At 43.0% G+C, this 18,217-nt stretch overlaps 1 protein-coding gene across 8 annotated transcripts in view; it reads right to left on the bottom strand.

The window, feature by feature from the left end:
• The window catches only part of ATG10 (autophagy related 10), an 861,182-nt gene that overhangs the window by 648,670 nt on the left and 194,295 nt on the right, over window positions 1-18,217 (bottom strand). For 7 of the 8 annotated variants that reach the window (XM_044064249.1, XM_044064251.1, XM_044064248.1 and 4 more), the window contains one exon: window positions 12,295-12,486. The exons of the other annotated variant lie outside the window; for it this stretch is intronic. In XM_044064249.1, the coding sequence (XP_043920184.1) occupies window positions 12,295-12,486 (192 nt within the window). The remainder of the gene's footprint in view (window positions 1-12,294; window positions 12,487-18,217) is intronic. 8 annotated transcript variants of the gene reach the window in all.

Genomic DNA, 18,217 nt, shown 5'->3' with positions numbered 1-18,217 from the left:
GCAGTGGGAGAGACAGGCTGACGAGGTGGGCAAGACAGTCATGCATTGCAGGAGCCATTTCTGTCATGAAAGGGCTGTTTTTTAGTTAGTTGTGAGGAGGCTGGTCTGGAAGTGGTCTGCCTCCTGGCTCCTTTTCTATGCCTGGAAGAGGATGGAGTAACAGAGGAGGGGGTCCTATTGACAAAGGTAGTTTTAGCAGGGTAATTTCTATATTACTTAGGAATGAGTGACACCAGAAGGTACTTAATGTCTTGAAGCTCTTTACTTTTCTCCTGAAGGTTTTTAAAGAGGTCTGCAGACCGCTTTCCAAACAGGAGGTTATGGCCTAGAGGGGCATCAAGAATTTTAGACTTGATGCCCTCTGGTAGGGATTGAAAGCATAGCCATGAGTATTGTCGAAGCACTGATGCAGAAGCAGTGGACCTTGAAGAGGCCTCTGCAGCATCATTACTGCATCTTATAGAATGTCTAGCCACTTGAGAAGCCAGGGACAGTTTTGATGCTACCTCTGTTTTGTTAGGGCAGTCAGGCATGGAGGACAGGAGAGTAGAAGCTTGGGATACTAGGTCCAAAGCATATTTTATCATAGGAGTTTGGTAGTCAATAGCTCTGAAGGCTAGGGTGGAGGAAGTATAAACCTTCTTGCCTATTCTGTCCATGTTCTTACTGTCTTTGTCAGTAGGCAACAGGGACAAGGAGGGAATTAGACATGGCTGCTTGTCAGGGGATACAGCAATCACTGCTGAGTCTGCCAAGGGGGGTTTACCAGGAATTTTTGATCAGGCACCTTATAGAAACGGTCAGGTCTCTTAGGAGCAGGTGGCTGTGACTCTGGATTTTTTTATGCTGAAGAGAATGCATCAAGGTAAGCAGGTATAACCGGTGGAATGGCTGAAGGGGAAGGAGATTCCAATTGTAGTAACTAGAAGCATCTCTTTTGAGTTTCAGTCATTTGGGAAGTGTCTCATTTGAAGTATTCTTTCATCTTTGTAATGGTCTCCCCAAAGGTGATATCCTCTGGTGGAGAGTCCCCTTCTATGGATTCTTCATCGGGGGAATAGTATTCTAGTGGAGAAGCAATTTGAGATGAATAAAGTACAGTTGTGTACCTACCATAAATTTAGATGTTCGAGTGTATTCACTGTTGCAGTCATTACACTTGGGTTATCCGCCGGCAGGCGACCCACAGTCGGCCCGAGTTCCAAAGTCTTGGTCCGGCGTCGGTTGTTGTCGCTTCCTCCCTGACGTCAGTGCGCCAGGGGTATAAATGTTGCAACCGACACCATTTTCTTCAGTTTTTCTTGCCCCAGATGTCAGGTGCCCCCAGAAAGGAAGGCTGAAAAGATACAAGTATGCCAAACAACAATGCATATAATACTATAAACATATCTTTAATCTACAAGCAAATACACCACATAGGTTGTATAGAGTTGAGAAGTACAGAATAGTCCCAGCAAAGAGGGGGATGGTGGGGTGGGTAACCTGGACTGCAACAGTGAATACACTCGAACATCTACATTTATGGTAGGTACACAACTGTACTACGTTCATCGTGTTTCACTGTTGCAGTCATTACACTTGGGTAGAATCCCAAAGCTGAGGTTGGGTGGCTGGGTCTAGATTGGATTTGGCGAGGCTAACAACCCCTGCAGAACAGCGGTGGCAAAGCCTGCTCTAGATTTGGAGTAGAGAGGTAGGTGGTAGTGCTTGGTGAAAGTGTGATCTGAGCTCCAGGTTGCAGCTTCTGAAATATCTTTGATTGGTACCCCTCTGAGGAAAGCTGCTGATGTGGCTGCTGCGCTGGTAGAATGAGGCCTAATTCCCTTAGGCACAGATTTGCCATGCTGTGCATAACAGAAGCGGATGCAGTGTCCTATCCATTTGGAGATTGTCTGCTTTGTAATTAGCTTTCCTTGTGATCCTGTAGCATAAGCTACAAACAGTTGCTCAGTTTTTCTGAAGGCTTTTGTTTTGTCCAAGTAAAATCGTAACTGCCTGTGTATATCCAAAGCGTGCAGAAGTTTATCCCCTTTATTCTGGGGATTTGGGTAGAAAGTAGGAAAATGAATGGTTTGGTTTAAGGCCACATTGGAGATCACCTTTGTCATGAATGTGGGGTTCGTTCTAAGAGAAACCCTCTCTTGATGAAAAATGAGGAAAGGTTCTACAGCCATCAATGCCTGTAACTCAGACTCCTCTTGCTGAAGTTATTGCCAGGAGCAGAGCAGTTTTCCATGACAGAAATTTAAGATCAGCTGTGCTGGCTGGTTCAAATGGAGGCAGTGTTAATTTCTCTAAAACAAAATTGAGGTCCCAAGTTGGTAGTGGTGCTCTTCTAGGGGGTCTTATATTCTTTGCCACTCTGAGGTACTGTCGTAGTAGAGGATGTGAAAAAATAGGAGGATCCACACTGTAATGATCTGAAATGGCAGAAGTATGGATTTTAATAGATGAAAAAGATAAGCCTTTGTCCAACATCTCAGTCAAGTATTGCAAAATCTGAGATATATTAGGGACCAGTGGGTCGAGTCCTTGTGCCTGGTTCCAAGCACAAAATCTTTTCCATTTTTCTGCATAAGATTTCCTACTGCTGGGCCTCCTGGCTTCCAAAATTACATCCATTACAGCTTTAGAGAGAGTTGCAGTCTGGAGTGGCTACATTATTCACCATGCTGACAGGTGTAAGGTACTGAGCTGACTGTGCAGAATCTGATGGTTTTGCTGTGTCAGAAGATGAGGCATTAGAGGAAGAGGCCAAGGTGGGTCCTGAGTCAGAGTTTTTAGTATTGGATACCAGTGCTGGCGTGGCCAATTTGGTGCAATTAGGATCATTTTTGGTCTCTCTTGTCTGACTTTTAGAAGTACTTTGGTGAGAAGAGGTATCGGAGGGAAGGCATAGACTGTCAGGTTTTTCCAGCTGAATGACAGAGTATCCACTTTCCATGCTTGAGAGTGATAAGTCCTTGTGCAGAATGTCTGTAATTGGCAATTGTGAGGGGAGGCAAATAGATCTATGTCTGGGCGACCCCACTCCGTTGTTATCATGTTGAACACTTGTGGATTTAGCTTCCATTCGTGAGGGTCCATGAGATTTCTGCTTAGTTCATCTGCCAGTGTATTTTTTTGTTCCTGGCAGGAATTGTGCTTGCAGATGTACCTGGTAGGTCAGTGCTGTGTTCCACAAAGTCATGGCTTGTCTGCATAGGGGGTAGGAATGTGTGCCCCCTTGCTTGTTTATGCACCACATAACTGTGGTATTGTCCGTCTTTATCAGTAGTTGTCCTAGGGGTATTAGGCCCTTGAAGGCTGTCAGAGCATTTTGTGCAGCTAGCATCTCTTTTTGATTGATGTGAAGATGCATTTGCTCCCTGGGCCATGTGGACTGAATACATTTTCTTGCCATATGTGCTCCCCAGGCATATTCTGATGCATGTGTTGTTATTGTCTGCCTGGCTGTAGGTAAGGTGAAAGGCTGTCCCTTGTTGTGGTGACAGGCCTGGGACCACCATCGAAACTCCTGTTGTAGGCAGGGGATTAAGGTTATGATTGTCTCTAGGCTTTGACAATGCTGAGTCCAAACACTTTTTAGATACCATTGTAGTTTCCTCATATGCAGCTTTGCATATGGAATTAGTAGTATACAGGATGCCATGAAACCCAGGGCCTGCAGAATTTTTCTTGCAGGGAGCTGGGTCTTTTTTGCCATCATTTGAAAGTAATGAGTCAGTTGCCTTTGTTTGTCTGGCGTGAGATAAGCCATCTGGGCAGATGTATTTAAGCTTGCACCCAGGAATATTATCTCTTGAGAGGGCACTAGTTTTGATTTCTTTTCGTTTACTGTGTACCCTAGGCAAATTAGTAACTTTTTTACAAACGCCAGGTGCTTTAGAAGAATGTCCTTGCTCTCTGCTTGAATAAGGTAGTCGTCCAAGTAGGGATATATTTGAATTCCTTTTTGTCTGCAAAATGCAATTACTGGAGCCAGGCATTTTGTGAAGACCCTGGGCACAGTAGATAAGCCAAAGGGCAGTGCAGAGAATTGGTAATGCATTGAACCTGCTATAAATCTGAGGCATCTTCTGCGCGATTGTCTGATTGGGACATGCAGGCATGCCTCCTTCAGATCCAAAGTAACTAGCCAAGCCCCCTTGTCCAGCATGGGCAGGAGTTGTTGTAGTGTTAACATTTTGAATTTTGGTACATCCAGGAAAATATTTAAAATTGACAGGTCGAGCACTGTCCTCCAGGCCTGGTCTTTTCTGGGTACTAAGAAAAGTCTTCAGTAAAATCCTTGTCCCTGTTCTTCTTGTGGAACTTTTTGAATAGCTCCCATTTCCATAAGAGCAGCAATCTGTTTTTGTGCCTCTGTCCATTGGTTTTGTGGCAGGTTTGGCATGCCTTTTAGTATTGGAAGCGTGTGGAAGTGGAACCTGTACCCTTGAGAAACTATATTCAGCACTCATTGGTCTTGGGTGATCATGCGCCAATTGTTCGAGAAAAGTGCTAGCTTTCCCCTTAGGGGTGCTATCAATTGGTAAGAGCTTGGCATTTGCAGAGGGAAGTCATTGTGTTTGCTTCCTATAGGGTTGTGATTTGTCTTCTCCTTTGGGGGTTGAAGCTCCCCATTGCCTAGGTCTGTAGGTGCCTTGGCGCGGAGATCTGCCTCTTGGGCGTCTGTATCTGCCTCTTTGTGGCCTGTCTGACACTGGAAAGGACCAATTTTTTGGAGGCCAGTTTCTGCTAAATCTAGGTGGTTGAACCTGTAAGAAATTTTTCACCGTTTGCATTGACTTTGCTTTATCCTCCATTTTCTTTAACACCTCTTCTGCCTTAACACCAAATAAAGTATCATGCTGTAGAGGTGCATCCAATAACTTTACCTTAACATGGTCAGGTAAACTTTGTTCTTTCAACCAAGCATGTCTTCGAATAACTGAGCCTGTAACTGCGGCTCTACAAGAAGCCTCTAATGAATTAAAACCACATTGCAGAGTATGCTTTCCCACTTGTTCAACTGCATGCAATAATTCCTGCATTTCTTTACTGTCTGGACGATCTGTATTTGTAATCATTTTCTGTTTTAACAATGACATGAGATACTGTTGATATTAAGCATGTGAAACGGACAGTTTAAAGCTCTTACAGCTAAAGTTGCAGAAGTGTAAACTTTTTTCCCCCATCTATCCAGAGCTCTGGAATCCCTATCTGAGGGGACAGGATTTTTTGCAGTGGAAGCTTTAACCCCTTTAGGACCTTGAGAAATTGTTTCTGGGTCTGCAGCGGGATTTTTGTAAAGGAATTTATGAGAGTCAGGTACCCTGTAGTACCTGTCTGGCTTTACTGGAGCAGGGGGTAAAGAATCTGGAGACAGACTGGACTCAGTAAAGACATCATCTACAATATCAAGCACAGGGGGGATAGCCAGGGTTCTGTGCTGAGGCAGTAAAAGGAAATCTCTGAGCCTTTTCTTGGATTCTGAGTAATCCTGGCTCTCCCAGTGAAAATGCTCCCTCATGGTGTGCAGGGTTTCCCCAAAAGAAAAATCCTCAGGTGGAGAGGCTGAAGGAATGGACTCTTCAGCATCAGAGTCCTCATAAGGAGGGAGAGAATAGCCCTGATCAGAAGAAGAACCAGAGGAAATGGAAACTTGATCAGAGGAATCATAATCAGTGTCTTGCCTAGGCCTTTTGTCAGGAGGGGGATGGGAGCCTAGGCCTTTTGTCAGGAGGGGGATAGGAGCCCCTGATTAAAGTAATTAGGTCCTCAGCCATTTTTAGCATCTGTTTCTTTGGCATAGAAGACTGCTCTGGAGAATGCTGCACTTGTTTCCTTGTCTTTGACTTTGCCTTTGCTGCTGTGGTATTGCCTTTGCTGCTGTGGTAGTCTTAATAGTAAGTTGTGAAGGTCTGAAGATGCCCTCAGAAGCCGGTGCCTGCTCAGCGGATCCGGACCGATCTGAGGGTATAGTTTCCGTAGGCCCAATACCTTGAGTTTCCACAGGAGTCGGGACCTCCACGTGGCTGTCGGTTGCGACCTGTGGCTCTGAGGTAGCGGGTGTCAGGGGCTGCAAAAGCGCCTCACTGAGAACCGGCAAACTGGCGACTGGCCTACAAGAGGCTTCGTCGTCGGTTTTGGACCTCGGATGCCTGTCTCTTTCTTTGTCCTTGCGTTTTTTATAAATATTTTTATAAATAGCGGGCATCGGCTGATCCGACGGCATTATATAGTTAAATCTTCGTCCAAAGTAATGTAAAGCAAATTCAAACCGACGTTTTATAGTGCGTTTATTGAATCTAGCACAAAACCGACAACTAGTAACGTCGTGATCAGGGCCTAGGCAAGGAATGCAGTAAGAGTGAAAGTCCTTATGAGGTATTTGCTTCCCACAAGAAATACAATTATTAACTTTTACTGACATCGGTCTGGAGCAAGAAAAAGTTTCCCCAACGGGGTACTTAGCTTTATTGAAGACTTCGGTTCTGAAATTCAATTTCGAAAATCTCAGGAGTCGGCCGACCGGCACTTGCGAACTGCTTTTGCTTCGGGCACCGCACGGCAAGAAAGACTGAAGAAAATGGCATCGGTTGCAACATTTATACCCCTGGCGCACTGACGTCAGGGAGGAAGCAACAACCACCGACGCCGGACCAAGACTTTGGAACTCGGGCTGACTGCGGGTTGCCTGCCGGCGGATAACCCAAGTGTAATGACTGCAACAGTGAAACACGATGAACATGTAATGGATTTATCTAAAGATGAGTAAGTAAACCTCCTCTTCTTCTTTCCGTTCATGGGAAAGTGGACTGAAGAAGCTGAGGCAGGCCTAGGGCTGAGAACAGGAATGGCGGAGGGTGAAAAGGTCATGGGCCTAAATGCGATGAAGGCCTGCATCAAGGAGTGAGTGAATAATTGCCAGTTAGGCATTTTCTTTTCTGCTTCCTTTTTAAAGGAGTGGTTCCAGTAGAAGGCCTAGTTTCAGGGGCCTGGACTGGAGCTGGGGTTTCAGATAATGGTATCCCAGTCAGGTGTCTGGCGGGGGCTGGTTACCCCTCGACATCGGTTGAGACAGACATCTGAGCTGCCTCTGTGGACATGCAGGCCATTACTTCTGAAACAGCTTCCTCGAGGGGAGTCGACGAAGTAGAAGGCTCTAAAAGACGTCCCTCAACTCCTAAATCAGAAGCTGGCAGGAGGTTCGATGGCGGAGGGACAGAAGTACTAGGCCATGGCAACTTGGCCTTTTTGCGTGGTGGCTGAGCCGGGGAGTCCGACTCGGGATCCATCCTAAGCACCAGCTTTTTAAGCCTCTGGTTTCTAGGTACAGATTAAGGGTGGCCAGATGGCTTCTGAGCGTCTTAGGTACAAAGGATTGGCAAATAGGGCAAGGAGTATTGTCATGTTCTCAGACAACACAAAAAACGCAACGGACGTGCTTGTCCTTATGCAGAATCGAGTGCCCGCATCAGCATTTACCCTTCTTAGTGGACATCGGCTGAAAGGGGTGAACAGCAAACCAAGCTCAAGCAAAAAGCAAAAAACAAAATCCCCAACAGGGTACTTAGCTTTAGACATCTTGAAAGTAGAGGAGTGATGTGATGGTCGACTGTGGCTGAAAAGTTCTGAGGTCTGTGTTTGCAGACGTCACATTTAAGGTCCTGGGTTTATGGCCCTAGATGTGACGTCCCACGTACCTACAGCAACCAGGCTTGAGCTTTTGTATAGGAGATAATGCTTGGGTTGCCTGAGGCAGAGAATCCCACACTAAGAATATTGCAACATGGGAATAGAAGGACATTATCCCTTTTTCCAGCTGACATAATATTATATATTACCTATTTGTAACAGAATATAAAAAATGTATTTGATAAAGTGAAACACTTTACATCCTGCTGTAATTGCAAAATAAGTGAAGCAAAAACAAAGGTTGTAGAAATGAAGTATGTCCTAACCTTCAACTTGTACAAAATCTCCCCCTTTATGTGGAGTAATGACAAGAAAATATACTTGGAGATCTGGTTAAACCAGGATGTAAGCAAGCAGCTAAAGAAATGTGGGAAGAAATTACTCAAAAAACTATAAGCAAGATAAGATTACGGAAAATGCAGTCTACAGACATCAACAATATGATACAAATAATTAAGATGTTTTTGGTCCTGTGGTTCAGTATATAGGTCAGGCTTGTATGCATCACCTGAAAGACTGGATATGGAAGAATAAGAAAAAGGAATTTAAGAGGTTTATTTGGAATAACAAAAGAGAGTGGAATGGTAGAAACAGTTCTGACAAAGAAACAGGGTGATGTGGGACTGTCATATCTGGAAGCATACTATAAGGCTATACAGCTTAGGTTAAAATATTTGATTCAAGGTTTGTAATATGCACCTCATACCCTTTTATTTGGGCACATAGTGCTCGGCGAAACAGCTATGGAATAATGTGAGCTTTTGGGCAGATTTAGGAATATGAAAGAGCATTATTTACAGTCTTGTATACGCAAAATTATGAAGCATGTCCTCACTTCAAAGGAGGTTAAACCTTGGAAAAGTAGAACACCAAGAGACTATACTACATATAGTAATAAAGTCGCAAAGAAAATGTGACAGCATTTTGAAAAGAACAAAGGACTGAGATTTGGGGAGCAGGAGATAAAAGGAAATGAAATAATAAAATGGGATGAAGCTAAACACTTTTGTTAATGAACTCTTGAACTTGCACATATAGATATTAATTTCAGAGATGAATGAAAATATGAAGAATCTAGATAGCAACGTTTTAAACTATAAATAGTACAATTTAGATTTAATGCCAGAACAGACATGGCAGACTGGAAAGAGTAATAAGGAGTGCATACAAGCCATTATTACATCTGAAAAGATTACATAATAGCATTTAAAATAGCATGAAGTAAACAGACAGAAATATTACAAATCAGTGGAAGGAATTAAGTTTTACCCCTGCAAATGCAACTAAAGTGAGAATTTTTTCAATTTTATTTTCTACAAATATTTCTAAACCCCTACAAGACTTGAAAAAAAATGTTCCTACAGACATGAGGCATATGTTGGAGAAGTGATGGGTTAGAGATATATTTTTGAGAACATAAATTTTAGGAAACTATGAAGTTGTGTCACTACAAAACTGAAATGAACAATACAATATGCTTAGATTCTCTTCCAAGTATAAGGCTAAGTATAGTAATGTTCTCGTACAGCTGGTATAAAATAAAATGTACTAAACAGGTGAAAGTTTTGCTATCGTTACTGTTGATATTTGTTAAGAAGGTCATAACAAGAAAATGGAAAACCAAAGAGACACCATCAATAAGAGAGGTAAAAAAAGATGACTACAGAGATCAGAAATGGGGAACTGAGAACTATTAGCAATAAGAAAAAGAACTCCCTGGTAAAAAAATGGGCTGAATGGGATTCCATAATGGCAGGTAAGTTGAGCTTGAAGTGGGCACAGCCACAGAACAAAGCACCCAAGATGCAGACTTCTTTAAAAACATCGACTGTAAAAAGAAGCAACGTTCCATGTTAGTTGTCTTCTTCTCGCCGTCTTTCTTGCTGGTTGGGTTCGGAGCCGATCCCCGGCTCCGACTCGGCCATCTTCAAAAGCTCAAGAGCGGTTTACTGGCTCAAGGCCACCCCATATCCCATGATGCCTGGCGCTAGATACCCATATCTCGTTTGGTAAGTCTAACTGCAGAAATAATAAGGAAAGAATCCTATCCTGGAATGTATCAACTCTACCAGAGAGGCTACTAGGCAGAAAGGATTAGCCAGAGAAGACTCAGCCAGTGGAAAAAAAAAAACATAAGGAACTCTTCTCGGCCTACTAGGATAGGGGGATGGAGGGTGGGACGCAAGAAAGAAGGCGAGAAGAAGACAACTAACATGGAATGTTATGGTAGGTACATAACTTCTTTATGTTAAGTTGTCTATCTCACCTTCATTCTTGCTGGTTGGGACAGCATCCCTAGCACCTAAAATCCTGGGTGGCTCATCGGAACAAACTCTTCAGAACAGTGGAACCAAAATCAGCTCTGCTCCTGGAAGCCACATCCAACTTATAATGCATAATGAAAGTATGTGGGTTGGCCCACGTAGCCGCAGCACAAATAGATTCCATGGGCAACCTAGCCTGAAAGGCCACAGAAGTGGCTAACGCTCTGGTGAGGTGACCTTTTGGTTTAACAGGCAATTCTTTATTTCTCAGTTGATAGATGAATGTGATGATAGTAGTCAAACCACCTGGATAAGGTTACTTTCAAAACTGGAAGACCTTGTTTACCCTCAGCATAGGAAAGGAAAAGCTGGTCCGATTTTCTGATGTCCTTAGTTCTATGCAAATAAAAGTGTATTTGCCTATGAACATCTAACTGATGCAATTTATATTCCGCCCTGTTGGAGTGGCTGGGAAAAAACACAGGAAGGTCAATGGACTGATTCAAGTTATTCTCAGAAGAGATCTTAGGAAGGAAGGAAGGAAGGATTAGTCCTGACAGCAACCCTGTCATTGTGGAACACTAGGTACGGAGGATGGATACAAAGGGCCTGAAGTTCTGAAACTCTTCTGGCTGAAGTAATCGCTACCAGAAAGAGGGTTTTCCAAGATAAAAACTTCAAGGAACAAGATGCTGCAGGTTCGAAGGGGGGCAAAATTAGAGAAGCTAGAATCAAATTTAGATCCCACGGAAGTGGAGGATCTCTCACTGGGGCCTGAGCAGAGTGGTCCCTTTGAGAAAGGCTTTACATAGCTTATGAGACATGATATTATTTTCCGACAGACCAATGTAAAAATATGAAATTGCAGCTAACTGAACTCTAATTGTAGTGGAAGCGGACCCAGCATGAAAGAGTTCCGCAAGAAATTCCAAAATGTGGTGTACAGGGGCTGAAAAGGGGTCTATACTCTTCGCCTCTGCCCAGGAAGAAAAACGTTTCCACTTACTAGCAAAGGTTTTACTAGTCGTAGACTTGTGCGATGATAAAATTATTTCGCGCACAGAGGGGGAGATATCAGGAAGCCTGGCTAAAGTTGGAAGTGGAGCAACTAAGCAGTGAGCTGGACAGATTGCAGGGACTGGTGCAGCCTGCCCAACTGATGGATCAGAAGGTCTGGAACTGGGTCCAGAGTCCAAGGCTGCTCGAGAAGATGATGATGCAGGAACGGGAATCATAATTGTCGAGGCCAGTAAGGAGCAATGAGGATCATTTTGCAGCCCAATACGGTAGCTTTCTGTATTAGCTTCGGGATTTGGGGAAGGGGGGGGGATGCATACAGAAGTCCCTGAGGCCAATCGTGGACTACAGCGTCTCTGGGGGAATGTGCGGGAAGTGAAAGGAGAGAGAAGAAATTGTTGCACTTGCTGTTGAAGGGGGTGGCAAAAAGATAGCAGCAAGGTTTGCCCCATTTGCGGAAGATTTGGTCTGCCACTACCTGATTCAGAGACCACTCGTGAGGCATGAGAATAGCTCTGCTCAGCATGTCTGCTATGACGCTGGATCTCCCAGGGATGCGCGTTGCGGTCAGAAACCGTTGGGAAGAGATCGCCCACTGCCAGAGTCTTGGTCTAAATCTTAATGCCATAAAATGCATAATAATACCTTTTGTAAAGACAACCACCCCTTGAAAATACTGCATTGAAAATATACCCCTAAGAAGTCACCCTGTGATCAGGGATTTGGGAAAGCATATAGAGAGTGACTGCCTTTGACCATATACATTTATTATATAAATTTTATATACATATACAGGTTACCTTCATAACATCGACAGACCATTTCACTGACAGACCATTTCACTGACAACTAGTAAAAGCAGGAATTTAAGGCAAACAGGGATTTGTCCCCCTCCCCAATGTAGTGCGACCCTGGAGTTAGTATATATAGTTAGAGAGGGTGTGGGGGGTGAAGCTATTTTTGTATAAATACTGTACTTTTTGTGTTATTTTCTTCTTTTAAACCAAAATAGGTGGGGGCTAACTATATATACTAACTCCAGGGTCACACTACATTGGGGAGGGGGGACAAATCCTTGTTATTTGCCTTAAATTCCTGCAAGTAGTAGTTGTCAGTGAAATGGTCCGTCAGTGAAATGGGTTTCAATAAAATGGTCTGTCGATGTTCTGAAGGTAACCCATATACACGTACACACACACACATATATATACATACATATTATATATATTACACACACACATACATACACATGCGCACACACACGTATATTCATTTTACACATACATATATACAACATATATATAGCTTGTATTTATTTATATATATTTACCATATACATGACCATGTGTCTGTTACAGTGAGCAATGAGTTTCATATTACGCAACTTATAAGCAGCGGCATGGTATATAGGTCCAAAGATGCTTTTGTTCCATTGTACTTGGCACTCAGACCAGTCACCAAGTTTAATGCCACCTTTGGTATGTACTTGATCTATACAACAAATGAAGTGTCCACAGAGGTCCTACACAAAAAAAAAAAAAAAAAAAAATACGTGTTATAGACAACATGTCCTATGCAGACCACCTCAAAGCCTTATCCTTGTATGCTGCCTCCTACAGACTATTTAAACGTAATCTATGCCTGGCCTGGCCTTAAATGCATACTCTGATCCAGCCCTTATAGAACTGTTGCACATCTGCAAAACAAATGACATTGGAAACACCAGATCTACAGACCTAACCCCCGTCTGCAACATAAATAAGACATGTTGGAGGGACAGGTATGTGTCTCTTGAGACTACCCTTCAGTTGAACAGACATCCACATGAAGCAGAGATACCTCCCTGCATTTACTTGACTGCAACTTGGATTGGAAATCAAACTTATCCCTGGTCTGTCACCTATGTCCCTGTTAGAAATACAAAGCCTATAAATGCTTGGTCACCCACACTCAAGTTATACCCCAATAAAATGAGTGCTATAAAAACAGTCAAATACATTTGAGAAGCAAGGCTAGGCTTAAAAATGCCCTTTGGTGTCATTAGTCTAGTAATTACCTATGACTGTCTGCCATGAAGTTAGTACATTAATATTATATAATTTTTTAATTAAACGATTGTTGTATCAGCAATTTCTGATGAAATACAAGTGCACCATGCTTTGGGATTGTACAATATGTAATGAAATGTTCATAATACAAATGCTGCTCTCAGGGAAAAAAACACTTTCCTGTAATGAATTTCAGTATCTATGAGCCAGCAAGCTCAAAAAGGAAAGAGGTAAACCTGTCAGTCATGAGGTTCAGATCCCATGAAGGAACATGAGTCTTCATAGGTGGAAAAAGCCATACATTTCCATTAAAACACAATTCTGCATTTCACAAGGTCATGGATGGGAAAAAATAGCTCAGATGTGTACCTTAACCATGAAATAACTAAGCTCAAACTGCATGATAAAATGTTTTGCTATATGGCACTGTTCTGCCTTTACTGCAGCCTCAGTCACTTCTGACAACCCAACTGGATAGGACTAGGGACTTAAATCACAAGTCAGACCCAAAAATGGAGCTGGTCATCATCTAAACCATGGAGGGCAATCCTGCACAGGACCAACAGAAATTCCATTATTGTCAGGAAAAAAAGAGCCTGAAATTACACTCTTCTCTGCCACCATGACACAAGGACTAGTTTAATGTTTTCTTGCCTGAATTCTGCATTGAAGTGTGAGATTAGTAAAAATGGGATAAGATTTACAGAATGTCTCATGCCAGGGATGGAAAATGCATCCTCCACTACCTCACCCATGCCCTGGTGCACCTAGGGGAACAAGGAGTGGACCATATCCTCCCGAGTGGCAAATATGTTGATTTCCAGTATGTCCCATTTCTAGAAGATCCAAAACAGACATGGCTTCCTTATCCACATCTCCAAGTGTGAACCTAAGACATGATTCAGAAAGTCCTCTGGCACGCCTCTGCCTAAGGCCTAATGACAGACATGCATTGTCTCCATGTAGAGGAGATATGATCACATGGCATCTTTGTGGTTTAAATATCACATATTAGATTGGTTGTCTAACCAAATGAGAAGTGGCCACAAAAGAAAATTCATCTCCAGCATCATTAAGGCCAGGATGCCCATTTACAACTAAAAATGGCTGTCATGAAGTCTCCCTGCAGACAGGGTGCCACTTACCTTTAGCAGCAGAGAAGCTAAAATAATATCCAACCCAACTGCAAAGCATCATCATTAGCACCTGTTAGTCATCTGCATGCAGGAATAGGAAGTCCATCAAAAGTTTTGTGAATGCTGTTGACCACTCAAGGCCCAGGAAACAGGGGTCTGACACCAAGAGAAGGTCCAGATGCATTTACTGGCTATATATACCCAGACATCTCACACTGCACTGCAACACTCATCCTCAGGTGTACAAAATGGCAACATGCACAACATGGACATAGTCAAGCCTAGACGTCACAGTACAGCCACAGATGGAGCCTGTGCTCCATACTCACCCAGGCCAAATGCATTACCTCCTAGGTCCTCCACGTGGGCAGGAACAATTTCATCAAGGAGTCTACAGCTCTTGAGCCAGACAGTCTTTTCTCATTTTAAGGTCATCACCAGAAAATTAAATTTACACACTTACTATAATGATACAACTGCAATGGCATATTCATCTTCTTTGGGTATGAGAGTAAGGTTGGCAGGACTTAGCCTGTCTCATAAAACTTTCCAAGATTACCTCAGTCCCTCACCACAATCCTTATATTTATGTTGATTTACATAGATTATAGGTGTTTACTAGGCTAATGACCACAACAGCCTTTTTAAGCCTAGCCATGCATCCAAACTCTCTGACAAGTTCTGACACCCTTGATAAGTGTAAGCATGGGCCTGATAGATGAGCCATTTACTGGTTACCTGTTTGCATTAGAGACATAGGTGCCAAACCAGGAAAGAATTTCCATTTTCGAATCCAATTGTCCAAGTTGCATTTGAATTGGGTTACGGAGAAACTCTGCTTCACATGGATGGGGGTGCCTGCTCCATAGACGGGGTAGTGTCTGGGATACATACCCATCTCGCCAGCAGGTCCTATTTATACCACAGGTAAGGTTTAAGTCTTTAGAACGGGTAATTCTGGTACTGTTTGTTTTGTGGATATGCAGGAGGTCCATCAGAGTGGGGTCTTACAATGCCCTGTATGCCAGGCATAGATCTCCTCTCAAAGGCCTGTAGGAGACAGAAAACAGGGATAGGGCCTTGAGCCAGTCAGCATAGGACACATTACTTACACCCTGTATTCTTTTATTGAGGAACCTCTATGGACGTTGCAGTTGCTGGATATGCCTGGTTAGGTACATACCAAAGGGGGCATTGTACTCAATGATAGGTCTGATGAATGCTGAATACAGTAGAACAATGACTTCCTTGGACTTAGATGCCATACCTTTGTTTATAAGTTGCGCAACATAGAATGTTTTCCTCAGCACTGCAGACAACTGATGATCAAAGACTAGATTACTATCTATGCATGTCCCCAAGTCCCTGACTACTGGGTCAACTCTAAGGGGTGTGTTGTCAATAGGATAGCTACCAGGGATGGATGACTTCCCAAAGGATACTATTATGCATTTCTTGTCATTTAGTTTTAGTCCATGGCTCTGACAGCAGTTGTTCATCTCTGTCAGCCCTTCCTGGAGACCATTTGTGTCAGTGTGAGATTCAATGACAGCTCCTAATTTGCAATCATCTGCAAATTTAGTCAGCCAGAGACCACTGACTTTAGCCTTGACTTCTGATTTGCAAATGACAAAAAGGAGTGGTTCAAGGACTGATCCCTGAGGGATTCCACTTGTGCCTGGCCTCTTTGTAGAGGTGGACTCATTAATTCTAACTTCTTGGGTCCTGTCTGTGAGCTAGTTGGCTGTCCACCGGGTGATATATGGGTTTGTACTTAACCTCTTGATTTTGTCAACAATGCCCGAGTGGAGTATTCGGTCAATTACAAAAGGGAAATTCAGTTACTGATAATACTGCAAAATGAAATTATTGAAAACTACTTTCAGCAAACCTTAAAGAACAGAACTTTATACAATATGAAAGTCAAACAAAGTTGCTGCAGACACTTTAGCATTCATTCATATTAATTCTTTAGAGGAAAATTATACATACATTTGGAAGTCCCTTCTTAAGGATTTAGTTGCTGTAAGCATCCATACTATGCAACAGGTACTCTCCACAACTGACCGAATTAGGAAAGACTACTGGAAGATCACTTAACAACTGGATAATATTAAATTCTCTGGCAACTTTTTGCATGAAAGAAGAATTCATCCTCATGGGGAGACTATCTTTGTGGAAAAATTATATATGATGGTGTACATACAAGGCCTGCAACTTTGAAATCTTTCCGAGTGATTGGACAACAATCAAGAAAAGGGGATTTCAAGTGAGAAATTTCAGTTCTACAGAGGAAGCTAGTCCAAAAGGGGTAAGAGTTAGTTCTGAACAACAAAGACCAGGTCCTAAGATGAACAGTAGATTTGAAATGAGAATGTAAAAGAAATGTGCCTCTTAGGAAGGTTTTGCATACTTTGAGCAAAGCTGAAGATGCAGAAGGTATGCCTTGATGAAAATCTGATATGGTCACCAGATGCTCTTTCACATAAGAGGAGCTGAGACCTGAATCAAAAATCTGACGCAAATATTTCAGATACTGGGTAGTGAGATCTTGCCCTCTAGCAGTGAGTCAGGCAGAAAAATTGGTCCATTTACTATACATCTTCCTGGTACGTGGTCTTTGGGCAGAAGTCATGATCTGAACCACCATGTGTTGTTATGCAAGGTTCCTGGCTACTACTGGAATTGAAGAAACCTTATGGCCTATTATAGGGACTGAATATCTGGATGAGGCTTGCAAGACAGGTGAGACAGTAGGTTCTTGGCTGACTTCAAAAAGAGTCGACAGTACTCCCCCAAGAGTTGACCCAGATGTTCAGGATTTCAGAACATAAGTGGATAGTGACCTAACTTTATCACTATGGGCATGTGTTGGTTGAAAGCCTTTCTATACTGCACATCTTATAAACAAAGGGATTGTGTCTAGATCTAAGGATGTCACTGTCCCCCTTTACTCACCCCTCATTAGAGCAATCATAGAATATAATGCCCGCTTTGGCATGCATCTGTTCAGATACATGCAACAACTGAACGCCCACAGAGATAACTTACTAAAAAGATACAAGGCCGATAACAGTATGTCCTACACGGACTGACCTGAAGCCCTGTTCACTACACACCATATGCTGCTAACTGCTAAGAAGTGACGTGCTTCTGGCATCCTCTGACCCAATGCTGATGGACCTACTGCACATCAGCAATATTCAGTCTAGAGATCTAAATGTCTTCTGCAACATTCCTAGAATAGTTTGGATGGAGAGGCATATCTTCCAGAGGATACCTGTGCTCCAGAACAGAGTCCCCCCCCCCCCCCCATCAATGTAAATCAGTGCTCATCCTTGTCTGGATCCCGGTATGGATGGAAAACAGAAAATTTACCCCAGGAGTTGGATTGCCCCCTGTACTACTAATGGACAGCAACAGGTCCTTAATGCTTTATCCCATGCATGGGTGCCCTCATAGTGTCTATGGTATAATCCCAGCCCACATCATTAGGGGTTATATATAATCATCATCAACCATGGGAAGGGTAAGGCCAATCTATAACCAAGCAGGTTAGCTTAATTCAAGCACCAAAAGGAAATTGGCTAGATTTAAAATGGCCCTCAAGGGCAGCTAGCCTAGGACTTATCTATGAAAATATAAAGCAGGGGTACCAGACATGTCTGGGACAAAAAACAGCTATTATAATGAAGTTGGTTTGCACCTCCTAGCCTTCTCAAGGAGCATGGGGATAAGGGGAAAGGGTGGAAAGGCATACAGTAGTCCCAAGGACCACTACTGACTGCATCCCTGGTGTGTCCTCCTAGGGGTGAAATAACGGAAAATAAATTGCTGCACTTGAATCTGGACAAGGATGTAAACAGTATGCAGCATGTCTTCTCTCACAGAAAAAATAGAGACAGCACTGTTAACTGATTGAGGGACCACTCAAGGGGCATCAGGAGATGGAAACTGAGCCTATAATCAAGAGAACTGGCTTGACCTGGGATATAAGCAGCAAAAAAGAAGGCAATTGGAGACAAACACACATTCCCATACTCTCTTGTTCTCCCAGTAAAGGAGAGCG

The sequence above is a fragment of the Protopterus annectens genome, chromosome 2.part2 (assembly GCF_019279795.1).
Source record: "Protopterus annectens isolate FY-2018-M chromosome 2.part2, PAN1.0, whole genome shotgun sequence".
Taxonomy (NCBI): Eukaryota; Metazoa; Chordata; order Ceratodontiformes; family Protopteridae; genus Protopterus; species Protopterus annectens.
Note: the sequence above shows the minus strand (reverse complement) of the source record. Positions and strands in the feature narration are given on the sequence as shown.